General features: G+C 52.8%; 2 protein-coding genes across 6 annotated transcripts; both read right to left on the reverse strand.

Moving 5' to 3' along the window:
• Nucleotides 1–86: 86 nt before the first annotated feature.
• On the reverse strand, nt 87–7111 carry LOC147041204 (protein shisa-7-like). 3 transcript variants are annotated; one of them, XR_015063011.1, is made up of 9 exons: nt 6880–7092; nt 4378–5563; nt 3859–4101; nt 3642–3758; nt 3452–3576; nt 2708–2923; nt 2204–2594; nt 1736–2137; nt 87–1644 (listed from the first exon to the last, which is right to left on the reverse strand). XR_015063011.1 is itself a non-coding variant. In XM_085901488.1 (9 exons), the coding sequence occupies exons 3-9, from the start codon at nt 4689–4691 to the stop codon at nt 1792–1794; spliced, it is 1752 nt and encodes a 583-aa protein (XP_085757614.1). In that variant the 5' UTR covers nt 4692–5563; nt 6880–6950; nt 7052–7111; the 3' UTR covers nt 87–1791. The 3 variants fall into 3 exon arrangements, 2 of the variants coding, with proteins under 2 accessions (XP_085757614.1, XP_085757615.1); XM_085901488.1 differs by having other exon boundaries at nt 87–2137; nt 6880–6950; nt 7052–7111; XM_085901489.1 differs by having other exon boundaries at nt 87–2137; nt 6824–7092.
• Nucleotides 7112–8145: 1034 nt separating this feature from the next.
• Nucleotides 8146–12643, reverse strand: LOC147041205 (guanine nucleotide-binding protein G(I)/G(S)/G(T) subunit beta-3-like). Of its 3 annotated transcripts, none has more exons than XM_085900656.1 (10): nt 12468–12643; nt 11812–12184; nt 10429–10532; nt 10209–10354; nt 10071–10134; nt 9823–9979; nt 9665–9731; nt 9396–9597; nt 9019–9235; nt 8146–8859 (listed from the first exon to the last, which is right to left on the reverse strand). In XM_085900656.1, the coding sequence occupies exons 3-10, from the start codon at nt 10495–10497 to the stop codon at nt 8753–8755; spliced, it is 1029 nt and encodes a 342-aa protein (XP_085756782.1). In that variant the 5' UTR covers nt 10498–10532; nt 11812–12184; nt 12468–12643; the 3' UTR covers nt 8146–8752. The 3 variants fall into 3 exon arrangements, with proteins under 3 accessions (XP_085756782.1, XP_085756781.1, XP_085756780.1); XM_085900655.1 differs by having other exon boundaries at nt 12434–12643; XM_085900654.1 differs by having other exon boundaries at nt 12317–12643.
• Between the last annotated feature and the right edge of the window lie 38 nt (nt 12644–12681).

A 12681-nucleotide genomic window follows, 5' to 3' on the forward strand; every position in this document is an offset into this window, starting at 1 on the left:
CCAGTCTGTCCCTCACCCAAAGTCAGCTGGGCCAGACAAATGGGATGAATTGAAGCAGATGAGAACAAAGTTTTGAAAGGATTTATTTGTCATTGTCAAACATAATGATTTGTACAAAGAAGAAGGGGGGGGGGGGGCTGTGAGGTCTTTCTTTGTCCCGTAAGGACAACATTGGACGGGATGTCCTAAATAAAGAGTCATTTACAATTTGAGGTATGCAGAGAAGCTTACAAAGATTATATGGCCGTGATTTCCACGCGATTCACTAAGATGTCTTTTTACTTTTTCTGAGGAGGACAAATACGAGGGCTCAAGTGGCTTTGGTCGATGATAACAGTGATTGATCCTCTTTTGACACTCTTTGCAAAATTGCTCTTAGGCTCGGCATCCCAAGGAGGAGTCACGTACGTTATGACATCATCAATGTGACATCATCCTTTTTGGGGTTGAGAATGGGCTACATCGGCAAATCAAAGGCTGTTTATTGCAGTGCGTCACAAGCCCAAAGGCGGCCGTTTGCGAGGCCAGATCTAACGCCTTGCTCCACGACACCCTTTTGGATTGGTTGGACCGCTCTTTTTTAGCTGATGCTTTTTTTCTTTTTTTTGCCACAGGAAACGACCTCATTTTCAAACGATAAATGGCGGAACAATTCAACGGCCTTCCCTCAGCGCTTTGTTTAAAGGGTTAAAATGGCACGTCGTCCGACACAATTTACAAGTCAAAACCCGCCGCTGTGTTCAGGCAACGCATCCTGTCAAAAAAACAAAAACAGGCAGCGGGGCCGTATGACGACAAGCGACATCATCAAACTCAAGAAAGCAAAGTGGCTCTCTCAATCAGACACCATCAAGAGTCTTTCATCATGCCAAGTGATGGTCATTTCATCCTTGTTTCTACTTCCTGGTTTTTAAAATTACCGGCATGCTCTAGAAAATGTAGTTTTCCTCTATTTTGTGGGAATATACGTTTGGGATTTTGTTCGCCTTTGTGGAGCAGAAAGTCGAACAGCAAATGGGAGCGCGTTGGTCTCGGCCTTTCAAAATTGGCCTTGGAAAAGACGCAAGCCTTGCAAACCCACAGGCAGAACGTGTACCCCCCCCCCCCCCCGCAAAGGTCATCACTTGTTACGTGTGTATAGCCCTTAGCGTCATTAGCATCCGAGTCTCGGTGCTCGGCATTTTTGCAGGATGTGGCTCGAGTCTGGGCCCGTTGGCCAAAACCCGGGCGAGCTTTTTGGCTATTCACAACGTGCCGTCGGGAAGACGAGCAATTACGCGAGTCGAGGCGCCGACGAAAATTGAATTGAAAGAAAAGGAAACAAACAGCCCAAAATAAAGTTGTGCCTCGAGATACGAGTCATTTGTTCCGCGGCCGCGCTCGCATCTCAAAGCAAAGTCACTTTTGGATGGCTTTGAAAGCTCAAAACTTGATTTGGAAGCTAAAAAAATGCCGTTACAAAGTCCAACGAGATGGCAATGACATATTTTGTCCAAGGAAGTTTCTTTTTTCACAAACCTTGGAATGAAGGAGAATGCAAATGAGAGCTTCCTTCCATTCTTTTCCTCCTCCACCCCACCGTCTTCGATTTCCTCTCCTGGCCGTCTTACAAGGTCAGTCCTGATTCCTTGCTCTTTTGGGCTCCTTTGGACACCATAAGAGGGAAAAACGCTCTACGACCTTTCGCGTTTAAACTTCTCACATGTGTGTGCGCGTGTGTGTGTGTTCTTCTTACGTTCGGCAAACATGGACGGCATACCGGCGTCAAGCAAATGCGTTCTTCCCCCAAGCTCACACTGTGACCTCGTTCTTACTGGCAGTCCTCAGGGCGCCGGCGCCCGAGATGAAGTGGAGCTGCTCCAAGGTGTTCTGCCGCTTGCCGGCGAAGGCGGCGCGTCGGGCGGACGGGCGGCTCTCCCAGCCACCCGGCGTGGGGTGCGAGTTCATCTTTACCATGTGGTGGCGCTCCATGGACGGCGTACCGCAGATGTTCTGCTGCGACTGTGCTTTGTGCTGGTGGCTCAGGCGACCCACGGTGGGTATGGCGCCGCCGCCGCCAGCCCCTTCCGCCATCAGGCCCATGGCCAGCAGCTGGTCCTCAAGCCGTTCAGAGGACAGCAGGAGACGCTCGTGGGACCTGCTGACGTTAGTCGGCGTCTTAATAAAATCTTTGACTCTGCGTGTCAGTGAGTGGGCGTGTCACCTGCGTAGCAGCGTCTGCGAGTCGACGCCCCTCCCGCCGGTCCCCATTGGGTTTCTGTAGTAGCGCTGCTGCTGGTTGTTGAGGAGGCGCGACAGCGTGTTGCCCTCGCCCAGCGCCAGCAGCTGATCCTGCGAGCGAACGCGGCGCGGCGGCCGCTCCAAGCCGAAGCCGTCTCCGACGTAGCGTGCCGGCAGCGGATATGGGTTAGGTGTGGAGGGTGGGTCGTAGGGATGGGGTCGCCAGCCGTCGAGCGTCAGCGTACCCCGCGACCAGCCAGTCACGTAGTCGCCCGCCAGCGGCAGCTGGTGCTGCGAGGAGTAGAAGGACGGCGGCGCGTTGGCCGAGCGCCGCTTGGCCGAGCGGTAGCCAGGATACTCGTCCCACTCACGCTCTGAGACAAAAAAAATAAATAATCAGACATGCCCTTACAATTGCAAAAGCGAAAAAGGTGCACACACACACTCCCGGACCCACAAAGACAAAGTGAGCCGGCGGCCACCTCACCGAGCTTCTTGAGCGAGCTGTATCTGGTCATTTCGGGCTTGACGGCGGCTTCGTAGGAGGGCGGCAGTTGTGCCAGGTTGTGAAAGGAGTGCGAGAAGGAGGCGTGGCTAGGGCCACGCCAAAGCTCGCCACCCATCACGCCACCGCGGCTGCCGATGAGTTTAGGGCCCGACGACAGTTGTGGCGTGCTCATGTTGTTCATGCGGCCGCCTCGCTCTGGAGACACACAAAACGCATGGCTTAGTACAGGGCTGCATGTTGTCTCCCAGGCGACAGATAAAAAAAAAAAAATCCTGCAATTGCCAGCTCTCATCTGGTATTGGCAACCCTCATCCCCCACCACCTCTCATTTGTGCGCACACAGCGACAAACCACACACACACACGATGGGAGCATCGGCACTCTAAAGATCTCCGCACTTAGGCTCTCGGAGAGTGTTTGGCGTCAATGCACTCGGCAACGCACACCCACACGGTGACAACCAAACATACAAAGTGACACAAACAAACAATCACAAACATGGCACGCTGGCGTCACAATTCTCGTTTTGCAAACAAAGAGACCAAGCCGACTGCAAAAAAGCAGCACGAGTATCGAGCTGCGGTCGGATCGATAGTGACAAAAATGATCTGAACGCTTTTTATGTAAGAGCGGCAGTGCGGAGGTTGCCTGCGCGCTTTTGCAACCTGGACACTGGTTTTTATTACATCACACGCACACATTAAGATGCAAGCGGCCACTCACTGCGGTTGTCCTTGCTCTGCGGGACGGGCGTGTAGACGTTTTTGGGCAGGCGTCCGTCGGAGACGCTCGACATGTTGTTCCTGTCGCCTGGACTGGACTGGTGACGCAGGATGTCCACCAACGACCTGTCACAGGCAGACAGACGCCGTAAGACAAAGGGGAGCCTTTGGCTTCGGAAGCGGCATCTCACCTGGGCACGTTGGCCTCTCGGTTGCGTGGGCGCCGCGCCACCTTGGCGAAGCCGATCCGCACGCCCACGGCCGCCACCAGGGTGAAGGAGATCACGCCGCCGATCACGTAGGCCGTGCTGCCCGCGGGACCGCACGTGAAAACACGTGATGCATAAATCTGTCCCGTCCTGTTGAGACCGGTCGCAGATGTCCGTCCGTCCGCCCGTCCGTACCCACCTGCTGTTCTGCTGCCGGAGCGTCTCAAAGTCCGGGTCGGGCTTGTTGTCGGCAAGCACGGTGACGGGCACCAGCGGTTCGGCCCAGTCGGGCGACTTGTAGTTTGTGCAGGAGTCCTGGTCCAGACGGTTGCGTTGGTGCTCGCAGCAGAAGCGGTAGTGGCAGGTGCCGCAGCAGTAGATGTAGCTTCCCTTGGAGCAGTTAAAGGTGCTGTCAAAGTGGCCCATCACGTCAAAGTAGCCTCTGCAAAAAGCGCACAGTCGCCACCTTTAAGACGAGTCACTCTCGGAGCTCCATCAACGGTAGAAAATTCAAAAAAAAAATACGTGTGGTTATCTTTATGCGTGCCATGTGGCGTTCGACGAAGATTCCAGTCTTGTATCCCTAAGCTAATAAGAGCTAATATGCTTTTTCGGCACTTTGGCAAACATCCGCCGTGCTACGAGTGAGCGGTCGCTAAGCAACAGGAGGACGCCTCCGCAAACAAACGGCGGGGTCCCACACCTTGCCATGTCCTACCTGCACACGTCCACGTCGACCAGCTGCCTGGGGGCCGGGGCCACCTGGGCAGCGCCCAGCGGGGGCTTGAGGGCGTCAGCCGTCACGTTCCTGGGCAACATGGTCTGGGGGAGGGGCTTGGGGAGAGGCGGGGGACTGTCGCCATCCTCCGCCACCTTGTAGCCCCTGAGGAGGAAGAGGGTGGCGCGCTTGTCGGACGGAGGGGCGGGAGGCGGCTTCCTGACATCGTTATCGGCGGTTACCGTAGAAACAGCAAGGCAGGAGAGAAGCAGCAGGGAGCAGCGAGATATCCCCGCTGAAATTGTGGCTTTCATCGTCGTGTTGATGCGTTATAAAAAGACAAAACGGGGATGACTTCTAAAAAGTAGCAAAGCTTGGATCTGGCACCTGAATGTAAACGTCAACGCGTGCTCGTGTAAACGCAGCTTGTTGTTCAAACACCTCGAAACGTAAACTCGTCACCGTCCGAGCGGGAGCACAAAATGGACGGAAGGAGGTGGAGTGTAAACATCGAGGGTTGTGTGTAAACTTTGCTTCGGCGCTAGCTTCAAGTAAAAGTTGAGGAAGCCAAGCCGCAAGCGGATGACCAGCAGCTGGAGGAGCCTCAAGGCAAATGTGTGATCGACAGAGAGCCTCACGAGGAGCCACGGAACCCGAGAGGAGGAGCGTGGAGGCGGTTCCGAGGTGGAGGTCGGGGGAAGGGGGAGGGGCGGCCTCGGGGAGGGGCGGCCTAAGTGCGAAAGTGGCCCTTGCGCGACAAATGTCTCTGCTCTGAATTGAGCTGGCGCCAGCAGAAGAGAACGGGACGGCGCGCTTCCGCCCGCACACCGGACATGAACGGGCCCGGACTCATCCGTCAGCCGAGAAGAGGGGGAAGGGGCGTGGCCCGGAAGCGACCGGCAAGGCTTCGGCCTCAGGGGCTGAGCGCTTATGGCTTCATCCACAGGTGGATGCCAGGTCTGCGCTGGGGCGTAAAGGGATTCCAGTCCGCCTCTGGAAGAAGACCAGGAGGAGGAGGACTGCTCCACCGTCCCCCGATGATGTTAGGCAAAGTGGCCAAAGCTCAGACAGCTTCACAATTTTTTTGCTTCTTGTTGACGCGACGGTGACTTTGGCGCCGGCGTTTGCTTTTGGACATATGCAAATTCTCCGGGGCGCTCACGGTCTCTTCCACCTTCTCCCCGCACTGCAAGACAGAAATGAAATTGATGTGATATGCCACCATTCCGAGATCAAGATGAAAATCAATCGTTCTTATTGCCGCAAAACGGCTCCGGTCCACCAGGTGGCAGGATGCAGGCAAGATCATTCATCAGCAACTATTGTTTTTTTTTTGCTGCTGATGCTTCAAGATACGCTTGGAGAAGTTCAGCACCCAAGAAAAGACAAAATCATCTAGCTCATTTTTGCAGTTTAGCTGCGGCATTCCCAGCATTTCCCACAATGCACTTGACCCGCCCACGCCGCGCGGGCGGCTGGCCGCTTCTTGACTCGACTCCGACGTGGGCGCAAAAAAAAAAAAAACAACATGCTCGTCCGCGCCAACGCTCGCTCCTGCCTTGTGATGACTCTCAAAATAAAAGTTAGGCAAACAACTAAACCAACCAGTGACCAGCAAAGTCAAAGTAAGGGTGAGACTATCAATGCAGTCTTTTGAATGTAAACGTTGGCAATAAATGTTTTCCATTGATGATCTCATTATAGGTGTCGTCAAGTAATGATGTCATTCAAAACAGAAACAGCACACAAGATAATTTGTGACTTTTCCTCAAGGGTCAACCTGAGCCTATCCCAGCTGACTTAGGAACAAGAGAACACCCTGGACTGGTCACTAGTCAATTGACCTTTCACACTGCCATTCTCACCTGTGGGACACCTTGCTATTCAAATCAAGCTAACATGCTAACACAAAACAATATTGCGGTTGTGTGTGTGTAAGCGTCACATCATTATTATGGATGTTGCGATGAGTTTAGGTGCACATGACCAACGGGCAGCTGGAAGCACCTCATTTCATCACGGGCACGCGCACACACAAGCAGCATCTGTCGAGAGACGAGGTGATCAAGCAATTTGTTTTGCAGCAAGCTGCATTCACGTGCAGTGCAAGTCAAGTGTGTGCATGCGTGTTGAACGTATGCGTGCGGCATGACGTATGTCTTTTGTCTCTCCATGCGCGTGCACACAGACTCTTACAAGGTGCGCGCGTCCTGCATGTGTACGTCTGCAGTATTGAGCCAAGATGGAGGTTTGTTGCATTGTGCCGAGGCGGCGTTCGCGCGTGCACGAAAAAAAGGCGCTCTGCGCGCGTGTGGCTGCAACACTGCAGCAGCACAATCACCCCCCCCCCCCCCCCCCCCACCTAAAAAAAAAACATTCTCTTCCCTACCGCACCCGTTTTTTGTTTTTTTTTTGCACCAAGCTAAGACATTATGTTACATCTCACCCGTTTGCAGCGCGGTGGGGGTGACAGGTGTCATTGAAGAGGACGTACGTACACACCTGTCGTGTTGAAGCGTGGCGCGTGGAAGAAACCGCGTCGAGGTTGCCCCGTCCATTTGTCGTACAAGCCTCTTGGAAGAAAATAAACAAAACAGAACGTGTAAAAAGCAGGTGGTTCGGCGCACGCTCGTGCGGTCCGGACGGCTTTCTGCCCGCCTTCCAGCCGCTGTACCTCTCGTCCGTCCGTCCGCCGCCTCGCAGCTTGTTTTTCTTTTTTTTTTTTTTTTTTGCCCACGTTCGACTTGTTCAAGTGGCGCCAATTGGCCAATCAGCGCGCAAGCTGTCGTCGGGGTGCTAGCTGATTGGCCGGGACGCGTCCGGGGAAAGCAAAAGGACACAATCAAGATGAAGACTTGTTCGCGTCAAAACACATTAGCCACACTAAAAACCTAGACTGCGTTAGAAAAAAATATATATATCATCATAAAAAAAAAAAAAAAAACAGAACACATGGAATGCAATTTTCAAATTGCAAAGGCAGCTAATGGGAAAACAAGCATTCGTTGGCCAGTCAACATCCAGCAATTTTTTGAAGGCATTTCTTTTGTCACCATTAAAATGTTCGTTTACAAGCCAAACATGTCAATCGATCAATCCACAACATGTAACGTTGAGCCCGCTTTGATAGCCATCACAAAAAGGCACTTTTTTTTTTGCCAGACCCAAAAAGCTGTCATCAGTTACCATGACAACGGTGGCGGCCCGCTTATCCGACGTTAATTACCAATCGTTTTGTTTTTCTGCCTTTCTACCCAAATATGTTACTAGGCGTAACTGGAAAAAAAGTTGTTCTAAATTCATGAGCAAATGTCTGCACGTACCTGGAAAATGGAGTGAAGTATTTTCTTAGCAGCGTTGTGACGACACGAGAGCGCAGGTGGAAGCGCAGGCGGCCATCCGGCCCACGTTTGACCCGCTAGCCTTCCTCCTCCTGCTGCTGCGTCGTCATGGCAACGCACGTGAAGCAACAGCGCTCAAGGCGGCTATAGATAACGCGCGGAGCCCACCGCGGCGCTGACTTGAAGCCACCGGCGACCACCTTACGTTGCCACTAGCTAAACCGGCCTAACTTGGATGGCCGTCCAATGGTAGTTCCATTGATGGAAAGGAAAAGGGAAAATCCAACATAAAGATAACAGCAGTCAATTTTCTCTTATTTGGCATTGAGCTAAGGAAAGGCGAGAGCTGCTGAGTGTGCAGTTTTTTTTGTTTTGTTTTTTACATACATGGACATACGCTGTTAATAATGCAGAATTCTACATTTATTAGAAAGAGTGTCTTTTTACAGAGGATCTGCACACGCATCAAAAGTACTACAAAGTGCAGTTTGAGCTGTTTCACTGCGTACATGATTTATTAATCAACATATGGATCTGAACAGTAAAGGGAGAGGGAAGGGAGAAGGGGGGGGCGGGGCCTCTCTATGCGCAGTCCGAAAAAGAAATAAAAGCAGACACTGAACAATCAAATGTTCATGCTAACGTTTTGACACGATTAAATAGGAAAGCATCTAGTATTCGCTACGTGCGTGCTAGTTCACGCCGCCTGTCGCCGGAACATCAAGTCTGCATCGCTATACTTGGTTCCATAGCAATCCGTTCTGATTGTTTTTTTTTTTTTTTTTTAGATTGTCAAACCATCCTAGTGTTGGGGATCGTTTTTGTGGTTGCGATGGATTTTTCAATGCTGCACGGTGGATGCTCGCCGGTCAGGCATCTTGCTTGCCGCCTTCCCGACGGGTTTTGTTTTGTTTGATTTTTGCATAGTTGGATGAGAGAGAGGACGCGCGTGATGAAACCTCCTGAAAACAACATGTAGCCTTCCGTTTTTTTTTCTCTTCCCTCTCCCAACGAGTTTCCCGGGCCGGACGCTTTCAGTTCCAGAGTTTGAGGAAGCTGTCCCAGGATCCCGTGCAGACGCCCATGCCGTCTTCGGGAACGCCGGTGCAGCTCACGCGATTGTCGTGGCCGGACAGAACGCCTGCGTGAATAGACAAACCAAACGTAAATCACACGCAGTTTTTTTTATATTTATTTTTAGCACTGGCAAAGCCTGTCTGTTAGGCCTCGTTTGCCTTGAGGTGGGACTGCGTCCAATCCGGACTCAACTAGACGCCCGACTCACACCCGGCGGACTCACCGACTTTCTCGCCGTTGAGAGAATCCCAAATGTGGCAGTTGAAGTCATCATAGCCGGCGAAGATGAGGCGGCCCGAGTTGGAGAGCGCCACCGACGTGACGCCAGCGTTCAGGCTGCTGTCCTGGTAGCCGATCACTTCCTGGTCGGCGCGCAGGTCATACATCTTGCAGCTGCAGTCGTCCGAGCCCGTGATGATGGCGTTGCCGCTTGCAAAGAACTGCGGGCAGGCGAAGACAAACGATTGGTTGAGAGAGCAATGCCGGACGCCAAGAGTGCTTTCTTTCACGCGTGGAAAAAACATGGATACTGCGAGTTAGCGTGATGCGTTAGCATTTATCTAGCAAATGATCCGCTGGGTTCCAACTTGAGCATCTCACAGCGATGGCATTGATGTCACTGGTGTGTCCGATGAAGGTCTGCTTGCAGGCTCCTTCCCGGATGTCCCACAGCTTGGCCAGCGAGTCACAGGCGCCGGAGATGAACAGGTTCATGTCGGGGGATAGCGCCAAAGACATGCAGTCGCCGATGTGGTTGGTGAACACCACCTTCTGCTTGCCCGTCTCCAGGTCCCACAGGCAGCTGCGAGAGCAGGACGGGATGAGTTAAGAGGCGGTAGACGCGAGAGGTTGGGCGACGGGAGGCTGACCAGGTGGTGTCGCCCGAGGCCGTCAGGATCTCCGAGTCGCTCAGGAAGCGGCAGCAGGACAGGTAACCTTGGTCATCGGAAATATTTGCTTAGCTCGCCACCAAAGTGGACGAGCGAGGATGACCCCCCCGCGAATGGAGAGAGGTGCGCTTAGTCACCTGTATGTGCGTCCAGCTCCCGGAGAGTCTTGGGGCTGGCCGCCTTGATGTTGTAGACGGTGCACATGTTGTCCAGACCACCGCTGGCCACCAGGTTCGCGGAGGGCGCAAAGGCCACGCTCATCACCCAAGCTGACTTGAGCGGGACAGCCACCAGCTACGACGGCAAAAAACCATAAAGTTCACGCCCGGTCTCGGCTACCCAATGAGGAGTCAGATGCCATCGCATAACCACGGCGGCGACTCACCTTGTTGCCCGTGAAGGTGTCCCACACTAGAAGTTTGCCATCCTGCGACGCACTCACCATTTGCCTGGCAGACGCACACAAGGTCATCAAAAACCGGTTAGCTTAGCGAGCCAGCATAGCCTGTGCGGCGTCACTCACCTGGAGTCGGTGGACCAGTGCATGGCGTAGATTTTGGCCAGGTGACCTTTGAGTGTCTTCCTCTGCTTGAGCTGAACACGACCCACCGAGGCCACGCCACTCGCCGCCGACGTCATGGTGGTGTCGTTGACGGCCTTGCGCGCCGCCTGGTGCGGGGGGGGAGAGCCGGCCTTCAGCCGAACGGACACGGGCAACTTTGGTCATGTTTGAGCTGGCTCACCTCGATCTTGGCACGCAGCCCGTCGCATTCCTTTTTCAACGCATCAATCTCAGCTTTCTCTGCTGCCATGGCGACAGTGGCGAAGGGACCTTAGTGGTGGCAAACTGGAACAAAGCAAAGCAAAAGCGCACAGCAAATTAGAGTTGTCAAAGTCTACGCCAGCCGCCAAAACCTCGGTTTTCGAACGTCCCAGTTCTCCAACAAATCGGAGTTCGAACGAAAAAGATTCAGAAATCGAACAAATCGCTTTTCGAACCGCCTTCTGGAACGGATTGTGGTCGAGAACCGAGGTTTGACTGTATTTTTGCAAATCCAAATGAGCTAACCCCGCTTTGGGGCCTGACGCAGTCCGTGACGAACTAAAGACCACTTTAACCGTGACCTGAATACGTTGACACGGGTCATCTCCCGACGTGAAAGATTAGACATGTACCTGATGGACATAATCCCGCCTAATACTGTCGACGTTCTGACGGCAAGCAACAAACCCGGAACCTCGACCCCAAAAGCGTGAACTCAAAGCCCCTAACCCTAACCGTGAAGAGCTTGACGCGCCCGAGCGGGTGCGGCTAGACCGAACCGTGTGTGGATTCCGCCCAACCCGATTTTGAACATTTATCCCCAAAGTTCTGTTGCGTGTGAAAATGAACTTTGCTTTGTGCTCCTTAAGAGTGAAAAACAAAAAGTGAACAGATCTTTTTGCAAAGAGTCAGCTGTGCAACATTTTGTCTTAATCGGAAGGTCTTTGCATTTCAGGTCGTTTGACTTTTTTTTTTTTTTTTTTTTTAACTCGGACTCATCTTGTGTGTGCTGAGAGCTTACTCGCTGGCTACAAATGCAAATGAGCGTTCTCCCGCGAGCACTCGTCACAAACGTCTCTCGCCAAGCAAAACTTGTGGTGGGTATTTTGTCCGTTGCCTAATCTTCAGAAGTGTGAATTGAGAAGATCTCCGGAGGGTGAAAGGCTGCAAAACGGTGGGTGGGGTGACAAACCAAACGGCGGGCTGAAAGTGCCCATGCAAATCCCTCAGGAGATCTTTTACAGGAAGCTTTAGAGCTGAAATCTCCTGTCATCCGATTAGCGGCCGCTCTTTACCCCGGCCGGGATCAGGACGACCCCGGGACGTTCTCAAGGAGGATGAAAAAAAAAAAAAGTGAGGTTGGAAGAATGGACCTGGGAAAAGTTGCCCCAAAACCAAAGACAGTGAGAGAATCCTGCCGAGGAGATTGTGGCACCTCAAATGTTGATCTTCACCAGCAACTACGCCAAGTGACACGTGAGAAGAATCCTGCAAGCTGCTCTTTTAAAGTTCTAACGGCACCAAAAAGACCCAAAGTGTCTCCACCGGCGAGGTCCCAAATCCCAAGCGGATGCACGCTCACCTGTGTCCGTTCTGTCGCTGGATGCTTCACAATCAGGCGCTGCTGCTGCTGCTGCTGCTGCTCGGCCGCTCCTGCTTGGCTGCGCTGGGACGCCGACTGCTCGCTGGTGCGCGACTGCTCCTTGGCTCTGCTGGCGCCGATCAGGATTGCGGCGGATGAAGGAGATCAGTAATGAAGGGATAAAGCTCAAAGATGGAAATAGAGAGAAGGAGGCAGCCAGAGCCACGACCAGAGCGAGCGTGGTGAGGAGGCTAAACCGATTGTGAGCTCGCGGGGGAGGAAATCAGGTTATCGGCTCGTCCAATCAGTGCCACAGAGGAAGAGGAAAAACGGGATAGGATGGGTCGCTGGGAAAGTCCGAGACCGGCAACGCCTGGGGAAAAAAAAGAGACAAAAAGGAAGGGGAGAGGCTGCGACTGGTCGCCGCTCAATGTCAAAGTACTTGCAGACAAACAATTGACTGGTCGCCAAGTCAACATCATCAAACATCTCGATGTTAACGTACGAGTCGACAAGAAAATGAAAGTCGTGTGACGTGGACACACATCTTGACAAGTGAAGGAGTGGTCGCCAACCAATGTCAGAGAAAGATACAGACAAAAATGATTGGTCACTAGTAAACCTCATGCCACACAGATGACTGATTGATTGGTCACCGGTCAAAACAGAGATAAAGAATGGACTGGTCGCCAGCAATTCTTAGGGGATATAGTGCCAAGCAAGAATCAGCCTTGAACGTGCTTCAACTTATTGGAATCAGTCACTCCGAGCTCTGTCATTGGCCGCCGGGAGTGCCCTTTCTTCCCCTCCTGCGTACGTAAACTAATTGGTAGCTTTTTTCCCCAGGGTGGCCAATCGCTGATGGCTTTG

This window comes from Syngnathus leptorhynchus, chromosome 20 (genome assembly GCF_054491065.1).
Source record: "Syngnathus leptorhynchus isolate UIUO chromosome 20, UIUO_Slep, whole genome shotgun sequence".
NCBI lineage: Eukaryota > Metazoa > Chordata > Actinopteri > Syngnathiformes > Syngnathidae > Syngnathus > Syngnathus leptorhynchus.